The sequence below is a fragment of the Sycon ciliatum genome, chromosome 9 (genome assembly GCF_964019385.1).
Source record: "Sycon ciliatum chromosome 9, ocSycCili1.1, whole genome shotgun sequence".
In the NCBI taxonomy this organism is placed as follows: domain Eukaryota; kingdom Metazoa; phylum Porifera; class Calcarea; order Leucosolenida; family Sycettidae; genus Sycon; species Sycon ciliatum.
The window spans coordinates 11,863,537-11,883,473 of NC_088651.1; the positions used below are offsets into that span (position 1 = coordinate 11,863,537).

At 43.2% G+C, this 19,937-nt stretch overlaps 1 protein-coding gene across 5 annotated transcripts in view; it reads right to left on the reverse strand.

Annotated features, from left to right (window-relative positions):
- LOC135825216 (mucin-2-like) overlaps positions 1–18,549 on the reverse strand; it is a 39,561-nt gene extending 21,012 nt beyond the window's left edge. For 2 of the 5 annotated variants that reach the window (XM_065337955.1, XM_065337950.1), the window contains exons 1-29: positions 18,445–18,527; positions 18,050–18,175; positions 17,622–17,726; positions 17,245–17,370; positions 16,486–16,590; positions 16,110–16,235; positions 15,681–15,785; positions 15,304–15,429; positions 14,768–14,872; positions 14,390–14,515; positions 13,944–14,048; positions 13,566–13,691; positions 12,807–12,911; positions 12,431–12,556; positions 12,002–12,106; positions 11,625–11,750; positions 10,414–10,539; positions 9,968–10,072; positions 9,591–9,716; positions 9,145–9,249; positions 8,025–8,150; positions 7,579–7,683; positions 6,459–6,584; positions 6,013–6,117; positions 4,893–5,018; positions 4,447–4,551; positions 3,328–3,453; positions 2,899–3,003; positions 2,522–2,647 (exon numbers count right to left, since the gene is read on the reverse strand). In XM_065337955.1, coding sequence (XP_065194027.1) covers positions 2,522–2,647; positions 2,899–3,003; positions 3,328–3,453; positions 4,447–4,551; positions 4,893–5,018; positions 6,013–6,117; positions 6,459–6,584; positions 7,579–7,683; positions 8,025–8,150; positions 9,145–9,249; positions 9,591–9,716; positions 9,968–10,072; positions 10,414–10,539; positions 11,625–11,750; positions 12,002–12,106; positions 12,431–12,556; positions 12,807–12,911; positions 13,566–13,691; positions 13,944–14,048; positions 14,390–14,515; positions 14,768–14,872; positions 15,304–15,429; positions 15,681–15,785; positions 16,110–16,235; positions 16,486–16,590; positions 17,245–17,370; positions 17,622–17,726; positions 18,050–18,175; positions 18,445–18,484 — 3,295 coding nt within the window. In that variant the 5' untranslated portion in view covers positions 18,485–18,527. Of the gene's footprint in view, positions 1–2,521; positions 2,648–2,898; positions 3,004–3,327; positions 3,454–4,446; positions 4,552–4,892; positions 5,019–6,012; positions 6,118–6,458; positions 6,585–7,578; positions 7,684–8,024; positions 8,151–9,144; positions 9,250–9,590; positions 9,717–9,967; positions 10,073–10,413; positions 10,540–11,624; positions 11,751–12,001; positions 12,107–12,430; positions 12,557–12,806; positions 12,912–13,565; positions 13,692–13,943; positions 14,049–14,389; positions 14,516–14,767; positions 14,873–15,303; positions 15,430–15,680; positions 15,786–16,109; positions 16,236–16,485; positions 16,591–17,244; positions 17,371–17,621; positions 17,727–18,049; positions 18,176–18,444 lie in introns of all 5 variants that reach the window. The other 3 variants (XM_065337953.1, XM_065337952.1, XM_065337954.1) reach the window with 3 other exon arrangements.
- Between the last annotated feature and the right edge of the window lie 1,388 nt (positions 18,550–19,937).

A 19,937-nucleotide genomic window follows, 5' to 3' on the forward strand; every position in this document is an offset into this window, starting at 1 on the left:
TCAATTCTCCTATTTTTTCAGGCATATCCTGGGATTCGAACCCACACTATCGCCCTACATGCATTCCCCCATACACTTCGCATTCATACTCATTCTTCCAAGTTGCTTCACGTTATTATCTTGCGTTTGAAAGCCCTATTTGAATATTGCGGGCAGCTGTATGTGGCCAGCTGTGTTTGATGGTACGGTACGGTACGGGAGACGGTGTCGTATTACCCTCAATCGTACCTGTCCCGTACCTATCCCCTACCGTACCGTGCCATCAAAGACGGCGGCCACAATGCATATTCAAATAGGGCTTTCAAATGCAAGATCACAATGTGAAACAACTTGGAAGAATTAGTATGTATGCGAAGTGTACCGGGGGATGCATGCAGGGCGCGCGATAGTGCGGGTTCGAATCCCAGGTTATGTCTAAAAAAAAGAGTATTTTTTTAAAGAATTTATAACATCCCTATGCTTTTTTGTCTAGGTCATCAAGGCAAAAAAGCATAGCGTAGGGCCCTGAGCTTCCAAGCTCTCTCGTTCCCATACCTATGCAAAAGACGTTACTTCAGTAACGTCTGGCGCTAACGAGGGTCCACACAGCTTTAATTCCGTGTTTGTTTGTTTGTTTGTGCTATCGGTATGCCTGGCGCTATCCCGTACCTGTCCTGTACCCTACCATCATAGAAAGCTTCAGCATATGCCCGGCGCTATCCCGTACCTGTCCCGTACCGTATCATCAAAGACAGCAGCTGGCCTGAATATTCAAATAGGGCTTTCAAATGCTATATCATAACGTGAAGCAATTTAGAAGAATGAGTATGTATGCGAAGTGTATCGGGGGAATGCATGCGAGGCGATAGTGCGGGTTCGAATCCTTCATCAAAAGTGTACACGTACATCTGTACAATTGCAGGATTTTGTACAGAATTGGACAATAGCCGCAGTTGCTCTTTGCTTTTCCAAGCGAACGGTTGACATGAATATTTACGTCAGGGTTTTCGCTTGGGCTTGTTACATGTTCAGCGTCCATCCGACTTCGAGTTCTTCACAACATATTATTCTTCAACAGGGTAGTTCCACTGATTCCTTCGACAAAGAAAGCTCAGGAAAGCGCTCAAACGATCGTGACATTCCGTGCAAAGTGTACAGAATTTCCACTTTTCTCCATCGACACGAATCACATTCCTGGCTTGTCCAGTTCTCTTTCCCACTTCTGGACAGTAATCAGATTCACTGACATGTTGGCTACATGAGACTAAGAACCATCTACTTCAACTGTGTCTTGTCGAACACAAGCAAACTGAATTGAGCTTGACAGTGAAAGAAGAAAGGAGAACTTAAGGGGAAATTGCCGCCGCATACAAAACTTTAAAAGACTGCAGTGTTAGTGCAGTGTCCAAAATCATCCAGAGCGCTATCCGCGACCCGCGTGCGGACTGAGCAGGACAAGCCAGTTGGTTGGAGTAGTAAAATACTACCCCCTAGTCAGTAGTGTGCACAACAGTAGCATGTAAACTGCACACAATCAGTACAGAATGGTCTTTGTACATACCGGTATTCATGGCCAGTGCAACGCACTTTTGGGCGATACAAAACAAAACAAAAATAGCAGCCAGTGAATTTTGATCCGCAAACTGCGATGCGAAACCGGATAAATCGATCCCTGCCATGATATACTAAAATCGAAATGCTATAAATAAATATAGAAAGGAAAAAGGACATATGGATACGAGTTAAGAGTAACTCTCCATCATTGAAACCAGATACTGTATACAGTCAGAAACATCCGAGTTTCAAATTGCACACCTGATGAGCCGTCACGAACCATACGGCAAAACGTCGTCGTGTGAAACAACTTGTTTTGTAGTCAACTAGTCCATCTCAATGTCCTGCACGAGGAGTACTGTAAGAGTTTGGCTTTCGGCTTGTACAATTCGTTTTCGCAAAGCTTCCCCCTTCTTTACTTTTCTTTGATATTTATGATCCACCCAGTTTGGGTGGTGTACTGCTTTGCGGCTTCGAATTGTAGTTAGACCGCTTTGTCACGTAGCCTACTCTTCTCGTCATCGTCCAGTAAAAATCGAAATTCTTTCTTTCGTTTGGACTGTAGCTTGTGCTCGTTACAGTGGTGGAGAGTTACTCTTTACTCGTATCCATAATGTCCTTTTCCTTTCTACATTGATAATTGGCTCAACATCCGAGTTCATAAATAAATAAATTGTGCATACATAACTAGACGACACAAGGCAAGGCTAGTTTTAAGGATTCCAGTAACGCTTTCTTGTGACGATCATCAGTTGGAAATCCATCACAATCCGGTATTGAAGAAGTTCCAAACTGATCCTAAGGAGTGATTGGGATTCCATAATTGTGCATGGGGATTTATCTAGGATTAAAGGAGTTCAAAGCCCTGCTCCTTTATACAAGCAGAACAAGCCAACTTTGTGATAATCAGAAATATAATCAGACCTGCATTCACACGCTCAATATATTGCTGCCTGGCAAAACCAGAATAATCCCTCTTTGTGCTCACCAGAAATATAAGATCCATCTGTAGTGGTCTTTGGAGAAATTGGTTGGAACTGCCCTGGACTTTGAGATGATTCACTTTTTCCTTGCGCTGGCCCTGGTGGAGTTAGCGTGATTATACCCGGGAGATCTGATTTGCACACGAAAGAAAATTTAAAAAAAATCATTGCATTACCCATGATGCCTAAAGGCGGTTTGTCAAGATGTTGTCAATCCAATCACTAGATATCAGTAACTACCTATCAGGCAGTTTAACCACATTGCATGGAATTACGTGATTGAAGAGTGGTGAGTGAACTATACACTGTCCAGATTCCATTTCCACGCGGATATGATCCTGCTTCATGTATATCATTGGAGAAGTTCCTTGTTTAGACTTACCTGAAATGTTAGATGCACTTGGATTGGTCACTGCAGGCATTCCTTGCACTTTTCTTCGGGCTGTTACTGGTTTTGCTGGTAAGGTTATGCCTGACACATCCGCATCTGCAAGGAGATAAAAAACGACAAATTCCCTACATTACACATGATGTGTAGGTTCCAGTCACGCTTTCTTGTGACGATCATCAGTTGGAAATCCATCACAATCCAGTATTGAAGAGGTTCTAAACTGATTCTAAAGAGTGACTGGGATTCCAGAATTGTACATGGGGATTTATCTAGGATTGAAGGAGTTCAAAGCCCTGCTGCTTTATACAAGCAGAACAAGCCCACTTTGTGATAATCAGAAATATAATCAGACCTGCATTCACACGATCAATATAATTATTGCTGCCCGATAAAACCAGAATAATCCCTCTTTGTGCTCACCAGAAATATAAGATCCATCTGTAGTGGTCTTTGGAGAAATTGGTTGGAACTGCCCTGTACTTTGAGATATTTGACTTTTTCCTTGCGCTGGCACTGGTGGAGGTGGTATGGTTATGCCCGGGAGATCTGATTTGCACACGAAAGAAAATTAAAAAAATCATTGCATTACCCATGATGCCTAAAGCCTAGTTCACATTCGACGGAGCGCGACCCGACGCGACGTAAGGATCGACGGGAAGCGACGGGACGGTCTGACGGCGCCCAATGTGAACACCAGGAATGGGAACGCAACCGTACTACCGTACAGATCGGGAAGTGACGGGAAGAGTTGGATCGATCCAACTTTTCATACCGTAGACGGGCGTAGACGGGGACGCAAGCGTACAAAACGGCTGCAATTCAAGTGTGAACAGGAGACGGCGTCGTGCGCTGACTGCTCCCGATTCGTACTTGGAAAATTTTGGCATTTCGAACACTGTGCTTCCCATGATAACTCACAGAATGGCTAGCACGACTTGAGGTCAATTTTAGCAACATAAGATCTCATGTCACTTATTGTATTTAGGGATAGTTCAGAAGCGTGACAGACGAACTATTCTATCATTTCCTGGGGCTATTATTTGAATGCCACAACTTTGAGGGCTAATTTTTTGGTCTTCATGAAAAACTGGTATTGTGAACTTCATTCAGCTTCTTTCAAGGAGAAATATTTGAAAAGAAGTCCCGAAAAACGAGAAATTGGGTCCAAAAGTCACCCCGTCACGGACCGTGCCTTATGACTCGCGCCGTTCGATGGTGAACGTCGCAACGACTGCTGCATGTTGTGTCGTACGAATCGTACAGGATTTTACAGCTCACCCCAACCCTCCCGACAAGCCCTTACGTCCCGTACCGTCGGCGTTGCGTCCAATGTGAACTAGGCTTAAAGGTGGTTTGTCAAGATGTTGTCAATCCAATCACTAGATATCAGTAACTACCTATCAGGCAGTTCAACCACATTGCATGGAATTACGTGATTGAAGAGTGGTGAGTGAACTATACACTGTCCAGATTCCATTTCCACGCGGATATGATCCTGCTTCATGTATATCATTGGAGAAGATCCTTGTTTAGACTTACCTGAAATGTTAGATGCACTTGGATTGGTCACTGCAGGCATTTCTTGCACTTTTCTTTGGGCTGTTACTGGTTTTGCTGGTAAGGTTATGCCTGACACATCCGCATCTGCAAGGAGATAAAAAACGACAAATTCCCTACATTACACATGATGTGTAGGTTCCAGTTACGCTTTCTTGTGACGATCATCAGTTGGAAATCCATCACAATCCGGTATTGAAGAGGTTCCAAACTGATCCTAAAGAGTGACTGGGATTCCAGAATTGTACATGGGGATTTATCTAGGATTGAAGGAGTTCAAAGCCCTGCTGCTTTATACAAGCAGAACAAGCCCACTTTGTGATAATCAGAAATATAATCAGACCTGCATTCGCACGATCAATATTATTGCACAATCAATATAATTATTGCTGCTCGATAAAACCAGAATAATCCCTCTTTGTGCTCACCGGAAATATAAGATCCATCTGTAGTTGTCTTCGGAGAAATTGGTTGGAACTGCCCTGTACTTTGAGATGTTTGACTTTTTCCTTGCGCTGGCACTGGTGGAGGTGGTATGGTTATACCCGGGAGATCTGATTTGCACACGAAAGAAAATTTAAAAAATCATTGCATTACCCGTGATGCCTAAAGGCCTAATTCACATTCGACGGAGCGCGACGGGACGCGACGTAAGGATCGACGGGAAGCGACGGGACGGTCTGACGGCGTCCAATGTGAACACCAGGAATGGGAACGCAACCGTACTGCCGTACAGATCGGGAAGCGACGGGAAGAGTTGGATCGATCCAACTTTTCATACCGTAGACGGGCGTAGACGGCGACGCAAGCGTACAAAACGGCTGCAATCCAAGTGTGAACAGGAGACGGCGTCGTGCGCCGACTGCTCCCGATTCGTACTTGGAAAATTTTAGCATTTCGAACACTGTGCTTCCCATGACAACTCACAGAATGGCTAGCACGACTTGAGTTGAATTTTAGCAACATAAGATCTCATGTCACTTATTGTATTTAGGGATAGTTCAGAAGCGTGACAGACGAACTATTCTATCATTTCCTGGGGCTATTATTTGAATGCCACAACTTTGAGGGCTAATTTTTTGGTCTTCATGAAAAACTGGTATTGTGAACTTCATTCAGCTTCTTTCAAGGAGAAATATTTGAAAAGAAGTCCCGAAAAACGAGAAATTGGGTCCAAAAGTCACCCCGTCACGGACCGTGCCTTATGACTCGCGCCGTTCGATGGTGAACGTCGCAACGACTGCTGCATGTTGTGTCGTACGAATCGTACAGGATTTTACAGCTCACCCCAACCCTCCCGACAAGCCCTTAAGTCCCGTACCGTCGGCGTTGCGTCCAAGGTGAACTAGGCTTAAAGGTGGTTTGTCAAGATGTTGTCAATCCAATCACTAGATATCAGTAACTACCTATCAGGCAGTTTAACCACATTGCATGGAATTACGTGATTGAAGAGTGGTGAGTGAACTATACACTGTCCAGATTCCATTTCCACGTGGATATGATCCTGCTTCATGTATATCATTGGAGAAGTTCCTTGTTTAGACTTACCTGAAATGTTAGATGCACTTGGATTGGTCACTGCAGGCATTCCTTGCACTTTTCTTTGGGCTGTTACTGGTTTTGCTGGTAAGGTTATGCCTGACACATCCGCATCTGCAAGGAGATAAAAAACGACAAATTCCCTACATTACACATGATGTGTAGGTTCCAGTAACGCTTTCTTGTGACGATCATCAGTTGGAAATCCATCACAATCCGGTATTGAAGAGGTTCCAAACTGATCCTAAAGAGTGACTGGGATTCCAGAATTGTACATGGGGATTTATCTAGGATTGAAGGAGTTCAAAGCCCTGCTGCTTTATACAAGCAGAACAAGCCCACTTTGTGATAATCAGAAATATAATCAGACCTGCATTCGCACGATCAATATTATTGCACAATCAATATAATTATTGCTGCCCGATAAAACCAGAATAATTCCTCTTTGTGCTCACCGGAAATATAAGATCCATCTGTAGTTGTCTTTGGAGAAATTGGTTGGAACTGCCCTGTACTTTGAGATGTTTGACTTTTTCCTTGCGCTGGCACTGGTGGAGGTGGTATGGTTATACCCGGGAGATCTGATTTGCACACGAAAGAAAATTTAAAAAAATCATTGCATTACCCATGATGCCTAAAGCCTAGTTCACATTCGACGGAGCGCGACGGGACGCGACGTAAGGATCGGCGGGAAGCGACGGGACGGTCTGACGGCGTCCAATGTGAACAACAGGAATGGGAACGCAACCGTACTACCGTACAGATCGGGAAGCGACGGGAAGAGCTGGATCGATCCAACTTTTCATACCGTAGACGGGCGTAGACGGGGACGCAAGCGTACAAAACGGCTGCAATTCAAGTGTGAACAGGAGACGGCGTCGTGCGCCGACTGCTCCCGATTCGTACTTGGAAAATTTTAGCATTTCGAACACTGTGCTTCCCATGACAACTCACAGAATGGCTAGCACAACTTGAGTTGAATTTTATTAACATAAGATCTCATGTCACTTATTGTATTAAGGGATAGTTCAGAAGCGTGACAGACGAACTATTCTATCATTTCCTGGGGCTATTATTTGAATGCCACAACTTTGAGGGCTAATTTTTTGGTCTTCACGAAAAACTGGTATTGTGAACTTCATTCAGCTTCTTTCAAGGAGAAATAATTGAAAAGAAGTCCCGAAAAACGAGAAATTAGGTCCAAAAGTCGCCCGGTCACGGACCGTGCCTTATGACTCGCGCCGTTCGATGGTGAACGGCGCAACGACTGCTGCATGTTGTGTCGTACGAATCGTACAGGATTTTACAGCTCACCCCAGCCCTCCCGACAAGCCCTTACGTCCCGTACCGTCGGCGTTGCGTCGAATGTGAACTAGGCTTAAAGGTGGTTTGTCAAGATGTTGTCAATCCAATCACTAGATATCAGTAACTACCTATCAGGCAGTTTAACCACATTGCATGGAATTACGTGATCGAAGAGTGGTGAGTGAACTATACACTGTCCAGATTCCATTTCCACGCGGATATGATCCTGCTTCATGTATATCATTGGAGACGTTCCTTGTTTAGACTTACCTGAAATGTTAGATGCACTTGGATTGGTCACTGCAGGCATTCCTTGCACTTTTCTTTGGGCTGTTACTGGTTTTGCTGGTAAGGTTATGCCTGACACATCCGCATCTGCAAGGAGATAAAAAACGACAAATTCCCTACATTACACATGATGTGTAGGTTCCAGTAACGCTTTCTTGTGACGATCATCAGTTGGAAATCCATCACAATCCGGTAATGAAGAGGTTCCAAACTGATCCTAAAGAGTAACTGGGATTCCAGAATTGTACATGGGGATTTATCTAGGATTGAAGGAGTTCAAAGCCCTACTGCTTTATACAAGCAGAACAAGCCCACTTTGTAATAATCAGAAATATAATCAGACCTGCATTCGCACGATCAATATTATTGCACAATCAATATAATTATTGCTGCCCGATAAAACCAGAATAATCCCTCTTGGTGCTCACCAGAAATATAAGATCCATCTGTAGTTGTCTTTGGAGAAATTGGTTGGAACTGCCCTGTACTTTGAGATGTTTGACTTTTTCCTTGCGCTGGCACTGGTGGAGGTGGTATGGTTATACCCGGGAGATCTGATTTGCACACGAAAGAAAATTTAAAAAAATCATTGCATTACCCATAATGCCTAAAGCCTAGTTAACATTCGACGGGGCGCGACGGGACGCGACGTAAGGATCGTCGGGAAGCGACGGGAGGGTCTGACGGCGTCCAATTTGAACACCAGGAATGGGAACGCAACTGTACTACCGTACAGATCGGGAAGCGGCGGGAAGAGTTGAATCGATCCAACTTTTCATACCGTAGACGGGTGTAGACGGGGACGCAAGCGTACAAAACGGCTGCAATTCAAGTGTGAACAGGAGACGGCGTCGTGCGCCGACTGCTCCCGATTCGTACTTGGAAAATGTAAGCATTTCGAACACTGTGCTTCCCATGATAACTCACAGAATGGCTAGCATGACTTGAGTTGAATTTTAGCACCATAAAATCTCATGTCACTTATTTTATTTAGGGATAGTTCAGAAGCGTGACAGACGAACTATTCTATCATTTCTTGGGGCTATTATTTGAATGCCACAACCTTGAGGGCTAATTTTTTAGTCTTCACAAAAAACTGGTACTGTTAACTTGATTCCGCTTCTTTCAAGGAAAAATAATTGAAAAGAAGTCCCGAAAAACGAGAAATTAGGTCCAAAAGTCGCCCCGTCACGGACCGTGCCTTATGACTCGCGCCGTTCGACGGTGAACGTCGCAACAACTGCTGCATGTTGTGTCGTACGAATCGTACAGGATTTTACAGCTCACACCAGCCCTCCCGACAAGCCCTTACGTCCCGTCCCGTCGGCGTTGCGTCCAATGTGAACTAGGCTTAAAGGTGGTTTGTCAAGATGTTGTCAATCCAATCACTAGATATCAGTAACTACCTATCAGGCTGTTTAACTACATTGCATGGAATTACGTGATTGAAGAGTGTTGAGTGAACTATACACTGTCAAGATTCCATTTCCACGCGGATATGATCCTGCTACATGTATATCATTGGAGAAGTTCCTTGTTTAGACTTACCTGAAATGTTAGATGCACTTGGATTGGTCACTGCAGGCATTCCTTGCACTTTTCTTCGGGCTGTTACTGGTTTTGCTGGTAAGGTTATGCCTGACACATCCGCATCTGCAAGGAGATAAAAAACGACAAATTCCCTACATTACACATGATGTGTAGGTTCCCGTAACGCTTTCTTGTGACGATCATCAGTTGGAAATCCATCACAATCCGGTATTGAAGAGGTTCCAAACTGATCCTAAAGAGTGACTGGGATTCCAGAATTGTACATGGGGATTTATCTAGGATTGAAGGAGTTCAAAGCCCTACTGGTTTATACAAGCAGAACAAGCCCACTTTGTAATAATCAGAAATATAATCAGACCTGCATTCGCACGATCAATATTATTGCACAATCAATATAATTATTGCTGCCCGATAAAACCAGAATAATCCCTCTTTGTGCTCACCCGAAATATAAGATCCATCTGTAGTGGTCTTTGAAGAAATTGGTTGGAACTGCCCTGGACTTGGAGATGTTTGACTTTTTCCTTGCTCTGGCACTGGTGGAGGTGATATGGTTATACCCGGGAGATCTGATTTGCACACGAAAGAAAATTTAAAAAAAATCATTGCATTAACCATGATGCCTAAAGGTGGTTTGTCAAGATGTTGTCAATCCAATCACTAGATATCAGTAAGTACCTATCAGGCAGCTTAACCACATTGCATGGAATTACGTGATTGAAGAGTGGTGAGTGAACTATACACTGTCCAGATTCTATTTCAACGCGGATATGATCCTGCTACATGTATATCATTGGAGAAGTTCCTTGTTTAGACTTACCTGAAATGTTAGATGCACTTGGATTGGTCACTGCAGGCATTCCTTGCACATTTCTTTGGGCTGTTACTGGTTTTGCTGGTAAGGTTATGCCTGACACATCCGCATCTGCAAGGAGATAAAAAACGACAAATTGCCTACATTACACATGATGTGTAGGTTCCAGTAACGCTTTCTTGTGACGATCATCAGTTGGAAATCCATCACAATCCGGTATTGAAGAGGTTCCAAACTGATCCTAAAGAGTGACTGGGATTCCAGAATTGTACATGGGGATTTATCTGGGATTGAAGGAGTTCAAAGCCCTGCTGCTTTATACAAGCAGAACAAGCCCACTTTGTGATAATCAGAAATATAATCAGACCTGCATTCGCACGATCAATATTATTGCACAATCAATATAATTATTGCTGCCCGATAAAACGAGAATAATCCTTCTTTGTGCTCACCGGAAATATAAGATCCATCTGTAGTTGTCTTTGGAGAAATTGGTTGGAACTGCCCTGTACTTTGAGATGTTTGACTTTTTCCTTGCACTGGCACTGGTGGAGGTGGTATGGTTATACCCGGGAGATCTGATTTGCACACGAAAGAAAATTTAAAAAAATCATTGCATTACCCATGATGCCTAAAGCCTAGTTCACATTCGACGGAGCGCGACGGGACGCGACGTAAGGATCGACGGGAAGCGACGGGACGGTCTGACGGCGTCCAATGTGAACACCAGGAAAGGGAACGCAACCGTACTACCGTACAGATCGGGAAGCGACGGGAAGAGTTGGATCGATCCAACTTTTCATACCGTAGATGGGCGTAGACGGGGACGCAAGCGTACAAAACGGCTGCAATTCAAGTGTGAACAGGAGACGGCGTCGTGCGCCGACTGCTCCCGATTCGTACTTGGAAAATTTTAGCATTTCGAACACTGTGCTTCCCATGATAACTCACAGAATGGCTAGCACGACTTGAGTTGAATTTTAGCAACATAAGATCTCATGTCACTTATTGTATTTAGGAATAGTTCAGAAGCGTGACAGACGAACTATTCTATCATTTCCAGGGGCTATTATTTGAATGCCACAACTTTGAGGGCTAATTTTTTGGTCTTCACGAAAAACTAGTATTGTGAACTTGATTCAGCTTCTTTCAAGGAGAAATAATTGAAAAGAAGTCCCGAAAAACGAGAAATTAGGTCCAAAAGTCGCCCCGTCACGGACCGTGCCTTATGACTCGCGCCGTTCGACGGTGAACGGCGCAACGACTGCTGCATGTTGTGTCGTACAAATCGTACAGGATTTTGCAGCTCACCCCAGCCCTCCCGACAAGCCCTTACGTCCCGTACCTTTGGCGTTGCGTCGAATGTGAACTAGGCTTAAAGGTGGTTTGTCAAGATGTTGACACAAGCTCAACTGATGAGGGGTGAATTCCCCGAAACACTGTGTATTGAGCAGGGAGTGGTGCTTTCTTGCAGGTTTGCCGAGTCGAAGGTTCGATGGACTTCTCGTGTGCTCTGGATGGCAGTCGTGAGTCAGTCAAGTGTCAAGTTAAGTCGGCGGAATAGCGCGAGCTCCGGTGTGGGGAGCAAACACTTTCTGCATTCACACGATCACTATAATTATTGCTGCCCGATAAAACCAGAATAATCCCTCTTTGTGCTCACCAGAAATATAAGATCTATCTGAGGTTGTCTTTGGAGAAATTGGTTGGAACTGCCCTGGACTTTGAGATGTTTGACTTTTTCCTTGCGCTGGCACTGGTGGAGGTGGTATGGTTATACCAGGGAGATCTGATTTGCACACGAAAGAAAATTTTAAAAAAATCATTGCATTACCCATGATGCCTAAAGGTGGTTTGTCAAGATGTTGTCAATCCAATCACTAGATATCAGTAACTACCTATCAGGCTGTTTAACCACATTGCATGGAATTACGTGATTGAAGAGTGGTGAGTGAACTATACACTGTCCAGATTCCATTTCCACGCGGATATGATCCTGCTACATGTATATCATTGGAGAAGTTCCTTGTTTAGACTTACCTGAAATGTTAGATGCACTTGGATTGGTCACTGCAGGCATTCCTTGCACTTTTCTTTGGGCTGTTACTGGTTTTGCTGGTAAGGTTTTGCCTGACACATCCGCATCTGCAAGGGGATAAAAAACGACAAATTCCTTACATTACACATGATGTGTAGGTTCCAGTAACGCTTTCTTGTGACGATCATCAGTTGGAAATCCATCACAATCCGGTATTGAAGAGGTTCCAAACTGATCCTAAAGAGTGACTGGGATTCGAGAATTGTACATGGGGATTTATCTAGGATTGAAGGAGTTCAAAGCCCTGCTGCTTTATACAAGCAGAACAAGCCCATTTTGTGATAATCAGAAATATATTCAGACCTGCATTCACACGATCAATATAATTATTGCTGCCCGATAAAACCAGAATAATCCCTCTTTGTGCTCACCAGAAATATAAGATCCATCTGTAGTGGTCTTTGGAGACATTGGTTGGAACTGCCCTGTACTTTGAGATGTTTGACTTTTTCCTCGCACTGGCACTGGTGGAGGTGGTATGGTTATACCCGGGAGATCTGATTTGCACACGAAAGAAAATTTTAAAAAATCATTGCATTACCCATGATGCCTGAAGGTGGTTTGTCAAGATGTTGTCAATCCAATCACTAGATATCAGTAACTACCTATCAGGCAGTTTAACCACATTGCATTGAATTACGTGATTGAAGAGTGGTGAGTGAACTATACACTGTCCAGATTCCATTTCCACGCGGATATGATCCTGCTTCATGCATATCATTGGAGAAGTTCCTTGTTTAGACTTACCTGAAATGTTAGATGCACTTGGATTGGTCACTGCAGGCATGCCTTGCACTTTTCTTTGGGCTGTTACTGGTTTTGCTGGTAAGGTTATGCCTGAAACAGCCGCATCTGCAAGGAGATAAAAAACGACAAATTCCCTACATTACACATGATGTGTAGGTTCTAGTAACGCTTTCTTGTGACGATCATCAGTTGGAAATCCATCACATTCCGGTATTGAAGAGGTTCCAAACTGATCCTAAAGAGTGACTGGGATTCAAGATATGTACATTGGATTTATCTAGGATTGGAGGAGTTCAAAGCCCTGCTGCTTTATACAAGCAGAACAAGCTCATTTTGTGATAATCAGAAATATAATCAGACCTGCATTCACACTACGAAGTAGTGGTTGCGACTTCGGCGATGATTTGTAAGAAAGGGTTTGCTCCCCACACCGGAGCTCGCGCTATTCCGCCGACTTTACTTGAAACTTGACAGACTCACGACTGCCATCCAGAGCACACAAGCTCAACTGATGAGGGGTGAATTCCCCGAAACACTGTGTATTGAGCAGGGAGTGGTGCTTTCTTGCAGGTTTGCCGAGTCGAAGGTTCGATGGACTTCTCGTGTGCTCTGGATGGCAGTCGTGAGTCAGTCAAGTGTCAAGTTAAGTCGGCGGAATAGCGCGAGCTCCGGTGTGGGGAGCAAACACTTTCTGCATTCACACGATCACTATAATTATTGCTGCCCGATAAAACCAGAATAATCCCTCTTTGTGCTCACCAGAAATATAAGATCCATCTGTAGTGGTCTTTGGAGAAATTGGTTGGAACTGCCCTGGACTTGGAGATGTTTGACTTTTTCCTTGCGCTGGCACTGGTGGAGGTGGTATGGTTATACCCGGGAGATCTGATTTGCACATGAAAGAAAATTTAAAAAAAAATCATTGCATTACCCCTGATGCCTAAAGGTGGTTTGTCAAGATGTTGTCAATCCAATCACTAGATATCAGTAACTACCTATCAGGCTGTTTAACCACATTGCATGGAATTACGTGATTGAAGTGTGGTGAGTGAACTATACACTGTCCAGATTCCATTTCCACGCGGATATGATCCTGCTACATGTATATCATTGGAGAAGTTCCTTGTTTAGACTTACCTGAAATGTTAGATGCACTTGGATTGGTCACTGCAGGTATTCCTTGCACTGTTCTTTGGGCTGTTACTGGTTTTGCTGGTACGGTTATGCCTGACACATCCGCATCTGCAAGGAGATAAAAAACGACAAATTCCCTACATTACACATGATGTGTAGGTTCCAGTACCGCTTTCTTGTGACGATCATCAGTTGGAAATCCATCACAATCCGGTATTGAAGAGGTTCCAAACTGATCCTAAAGAGTGACTGGGATTCAAGAATTGTACATGGGGATTTATCTAGGATTGAAGGAGTTCAAAGCCCTGCTGCTTTATACAAGCAGAACAAGCCCACTTTGTGATAATCAGAAATATAATCAGACCTGCATTCGCACGATCAATATTATTGCACAATCAATATAATTATTGCTGCCCGATAAAACCAGAATAATCCCTCTTTGTGCTCACCAGAAATATAAGATCCGTCTGTAGTTGTCTTTGGAGAAATTGGTTGGAACTGCCCTGGACTTTGAGATGTTTGACTTTTTCCTTGTGCTGGCACTGGTGGAGGTGGTATGGTTATACCCGGGAGATCTGATTTGCACACGAAAGAAAATTTTGAAAAAAATCATTGCATTACCCATGATGCCAAAAGGTGGTTTGTCAAGATGTTGTCAATCCAATCACTAGATATCAGTAACTACCTATCAGGCAGTTTAACCACATTGGATGATATTACGTGATTGAGGAGTGGTGAGTGAACTATACACTGTCCAGATTCTATTTCAACGCGGATATGATCCTGCTACATGTATATCATTGGAGAAGTTCCTTGTTTAGACTTACCTGAAATGTTAGATGCACTTAGATTGGTCACTGCAGGCATTCCTTGCACTTTTCTTTGGGCTGTTACTGGTTTTGCTGGTACGGTTATGCCTGACACATCCGCATCTGCAAGGAGATAAAAAACGACAAATTCCCTACATTACACATGATGTGTAGGTTCCAGTAACGCTTTCTTGTGACGATCATCAGTTGGAAATCCATCACAATCCGGTATTGAAGAGGTTCCAAACTGATCCTAAAGAGTGACTGGGATTTGAAAATTGTCCATGGGGATTTATCTAGGATTGAAGGAGTTCAAAGCCCTGCTGCTTTATACAAGCAGAACAAGCCCATTTTGTGATAATCAGAAATATATTCAGACCTGCATTCACACGATCAATATAATTATTGCTGCCCGATAAAACCAGAATAATCCCTCTTTGTGCTCACCAGAAATATAAGAGCTCCGGTGTGGGGAGCAAACACTTTCTGCATTCACACGATCACTATAATTATTGCTGCCCGATAAAACCAGAATAATCCCTCTTTGTGCTCACCAGAAATATAAGATCCATCTGTAGTTGTCTTTGGAGAAATTGGTTGGAACTGCCCTGGACTTTGAGATGTTTGACTTTTTCCTTGCGCTGGCACTGGTGGAGGTGGTATGGTTATACCAGGGAGATCTGATTTGCACACGAAAGAAAATTTTAAAAAAATCATTGCATTACCCATGATGCCTAAAGGTGGTTTGTCAAGATGTTGTCAATCCAATTACTAGATATCAGTAACTACCTATCAGGCTGTTTAACCACATTGCATGGAATTACGTGATTGAAGAGTGGTGAGTGAACTATAGACTGTCAAGATTCCATTTCCACGCGGATATGATCCTGCTACATGTATATCATTGGAAAAGTTCCTTGTTTAGACTTACCTGAAATGTTAGATGCACTTGGATTGGTCACTGCAGGCATTCCTTGCACTTTTCTTTGGGCTGTTACTGGTTTTGCTGGTACGGTTATGCCTGACACATCCGCATCTGCAAGGAGATAAAAAACGACAAATTCCCTACATTACACATGATGTGTAGGTTCCAGTAACGCTTTCTTGTGACGATCATCAGTTGGAAATCCATCACAATCCGGTATTGAAGAGGTTCCAAACTGATCCTAAAGAGTGACTGGGATTCGAGAATTGTCCATGGGGATTTATCTAGGATTGAAGGAGTTCAAAGCCCTGCTGCTTTATACAAGCAGAACAAGCCCATTTTGTGATAATCAGAAATATATTCAGACCTGCATTCACACGATCAATATAAATATTGCTGCCCGATAAAACCAGAATAATCCCTCTTTGTGCTCACCAGAAATATAAGATCCATCTGTAGTGGTCTTTGGAGACATTGGTTGGAACTGCCCTGTACTTTGAGATGTTTGACTTTTTCCTCGCGCTGGCACTGGTGGAGGTGGTATGGTTATAGCCGGGAGATCTGATTTGCACACGAAAGAAAATTTAAAAAAATCATTGCATTACCCATGATGCCTGAAGGTGGTTTTTCAAGATGTTGTCAATCCAATTACTAGATATCAGTAACTACCTATCAGGCAGTTTAACCACATTGCATGGAATTACGTGATTGAAGAGTGGTGAGTGAACTATACACTGTCCAGATTCCATTTCCACGCGGATATGATCCTGCTTCATGCATATCATTGGAGAAGTTCCTTGTTTAGACTTACCTGAAATGTTAGATGCACTTGGATTGGTCACTGCAGGGATGCCTTGCACTTTTCTTTGGGCTGTTACTGGTTTTGCTGGTAAGGTTATGCCTGAAACAGCCGCATCTGCAAGGAGATAAAAAACGACAAATTCCCTACATTACACATGATGTGTAGGTTCTAGTAACGCTTTCTTGTGACGATCATCAGTTGGAAATCCATCACAATCCGGTATTGAAGAGGTTCCAAACTGATCCTAAAGAGTGACTGGGATTCAAGATATGTACATTGGATTTATCTAGGATTGGAGGAGTTCAAAGCCCTGCTGCTTTATACAAGCAGAACAAGCTCATTTTGTGATAATCAGAAATATAATCAGACCTGCATTCACACTACGAAGTAGTGGTTGCGACTTCGGCGATGATTTGTAAGAAAGGGTTTGCTCCCCACACCGGAGCTCGCGCTATTCCGCCGACTTTACTTGAAACTTGACAGACTCACGACTGCCATCCAGAGCACACAAGCTCAACTGATGAGGGGTGAATTCCCCGAAACACTGTGTATTGAGCAGGGAGTGGTGCTTTCTTGCAGGTTTGCCGAGTCGAAGGTTCGATGGACTTCTCGTGTGCTCTGGATGGCAGTCGTGAGTCAGTCAAGTGTCAAGTTAAGTCGGCGGAATAGCGCGAGCTCCGGTGTGGGGAGCAAACCCTTTCTGCATTCACACGATCACTATAATTATTGCTGCCCGATAAAACCAGAATAATCCCTCTTTGTGCTCACCAGAAATATAAGATCCATCTGTAGTGGTCTTTGGAGAAATTGGTTGGAACTGCCCTGGACTTTGAGATGTTTGACTTTTTCCTTGCGCTGGCACTGGTGGAGGTGGTATGGTTATACCCGGGTGATCTGATTTGCACATGAAAGAAAATTTAAAAAAAATCATTGCATTACCCCTGATGCCTAAAGGTGGTTTGTCAAGATGTTGTCAATCCAATCACTAGATATCAGTAACTACCTATCAGGCAGTTTAATCACATTGCATGGAATTACGTGATTGAAGAGTGGTGAGTGAACTATACACTGTCGAGATTCCATTTCCACGCGGATATGATCCTGCTACATGTATATCATTGGAGAAGTTCCTTGTTTAGACTTACCTGAAATGTTAGATGCACTTGGATTGGTCACTGCAGGCATGCCTTGCACTTTTCTTTGGGCTGTTACTGGTTTTGCTGGTAAGGTTATGCCTGACACATCCGCATCTGCAAGGAGATAAAAAACGACAAATTCCCTACATTACACATGATGTGTAGGTTCCAGTAACGCTTTCTTGTGACGATCATCAGTTGGAAATCCATCACAATCAGGTATTGAAGAGGTTCCAAACTGATCCTAAAGAGTAACTGGGATTCCAGAATTGTACATGGGGATTTATCTAGGATTGAAGGAGTTCAAAGCCCTGCTGCTTTATACAAGCAGAACAAGCCCACTTTGTGGAGATAATCAGAAATATAATCAGACCTGCATTCACACGATTAATATATTGCTGCCTGATAAAACTAGAATAATCCCTCTTTGTGCTCACCAGAAATATAAGATCCATCTGTAGTGGTCTTTGGAGAAATTGGTTGGAACTGCCCTGTACTTTGAGATGTTTGACTTTTTTCTTGGGCTGGCACTGGTGGAGTTATAGTGGTTATACCCGGGGGATCTGATTTGCACACGAAAGAAAATTTACAAAACCCATTGCATTACCCATGATGCCTAAAGGCGTTTTGTCAAGATGTTGTCAATCCAATCACTAGATATCAATAACTAACTTACTATTGAAAACTATCAGGCAGCTTTACCACATCCCATCGAAGTACGTGATCCAAGAATGATAAATATTGAAATATAAATTGTCAAAATTCTATTGCCGTTAGCAGAACCTGATGTGCTTCTGCTACATCATTGGAGAAGTCCCTTTTTTAGCCTCACCTGAAAAGTGAGATGCACTTGCACTGCTTGCTGCAGGCATTCCTTGACCTCTTCTTTGGGCTGTTACTTGTTTTGCTGGTAGGGTTGTTCCTGAACCATCCGCATCTGCAAAGAGACAAAATGACAAATTCCCCACATTCCACGTGATGTGTAGATTCCCAAGTGGATTATATGGGTCACAACTAGCTAAAACAGAATGAAAATTGTCTATTTTTTATTCCACTAAACAGGTTTTGAAACCTTACTTGACCTATTGAATACAGTACAGGGCACCCAGGTAGTTTAAACATGCCCCAAGCACCGCTTTGAAATTTATACACTTTGAAAGAGATCAGGACAGTTTCCGAGCAGTCCAACACAAACATGTGGCTATTGTGGAGGAGCACAATACAATGAAAACATTTCTGATAATGACACAGAATTACGCATGTTATGGTAAAAAGGAGACGGACAAAATGTTACGAGTTATGGCTGTATATGATCTGGAGAGAGTTGGTGGACAGTTAATTATAACTCGGGACATTTTGTCCTTTTGCTTTTCACCATAATTAAATTGGCTCACCGTCTGAGTTCAATTGAGCATATCGACGGCATTAGTACCAAGTCACGGACCAAGTTTTTCTTGGAAAGCACCAGGATGCTCTGGGCAGCATTTCCCTTTCTTACTTTTCGGCCACCGGTTCATGAATGAAGCGCAGTGTGAACCTGCTCGGCCAAAACAGTTTTCCATTCCGTCTTTTCTCTTCTTCTTTTTTTGGCAAAGACATTTTTTAGCTAAACTTGGCCCATATACATTTCAAATAGCACTTTCTCCCTGCAGCTAGGTGAAATATCATCTCTTGTCGAGCTGTGTCACGTGATTCCAGGACAATATCACGAAACAACACACAGATTACTGACGCTTTCTCACACACTGCATATCTCGCTACATATCACATGGTAATTGTTATGCTGGGCATGCCACATTCATGGTGTGTACCAGAACTCTCAGGGCGGGGTCGGAATATCAATTTTCATTGCATGATGGATTCAGTTCGTGAAACTCAGAGTTACGACACCGCAAATTCTCGTTCTTCTGGCTGTGCACTTCAAACAGCCTGAACCCAAGTACTAAATGTGTCATTGTTCAGGATAAAAGAAGTGATAGCGTAATACTTACAGTCAAGGGACATTTAGTGCCAATATCAGAACCGATATTGGCAGCAATAAGTCGAACCTTTTCATCCATGATATTATACTGCAATCGAAATGAAGCTGTAGATATATAATTTGGGCATTCATTACTCGACAACACAAGGCAAGGTTGGTTTTAACCCTTTCACTACCCACTATTTTCGCAGTTGAATCAATTCAAAGTCTACAGAAATACGTTATCGTGCGCCAATTATGACCCAAGGAGTGAAAGTGATAGTTGCAGTCGATAGTCAAGGTCTTTCTGAAGACGTAGAGCCCTCATTTGTAATAATCCGACAATATTTGAGCGTGTGACGAAA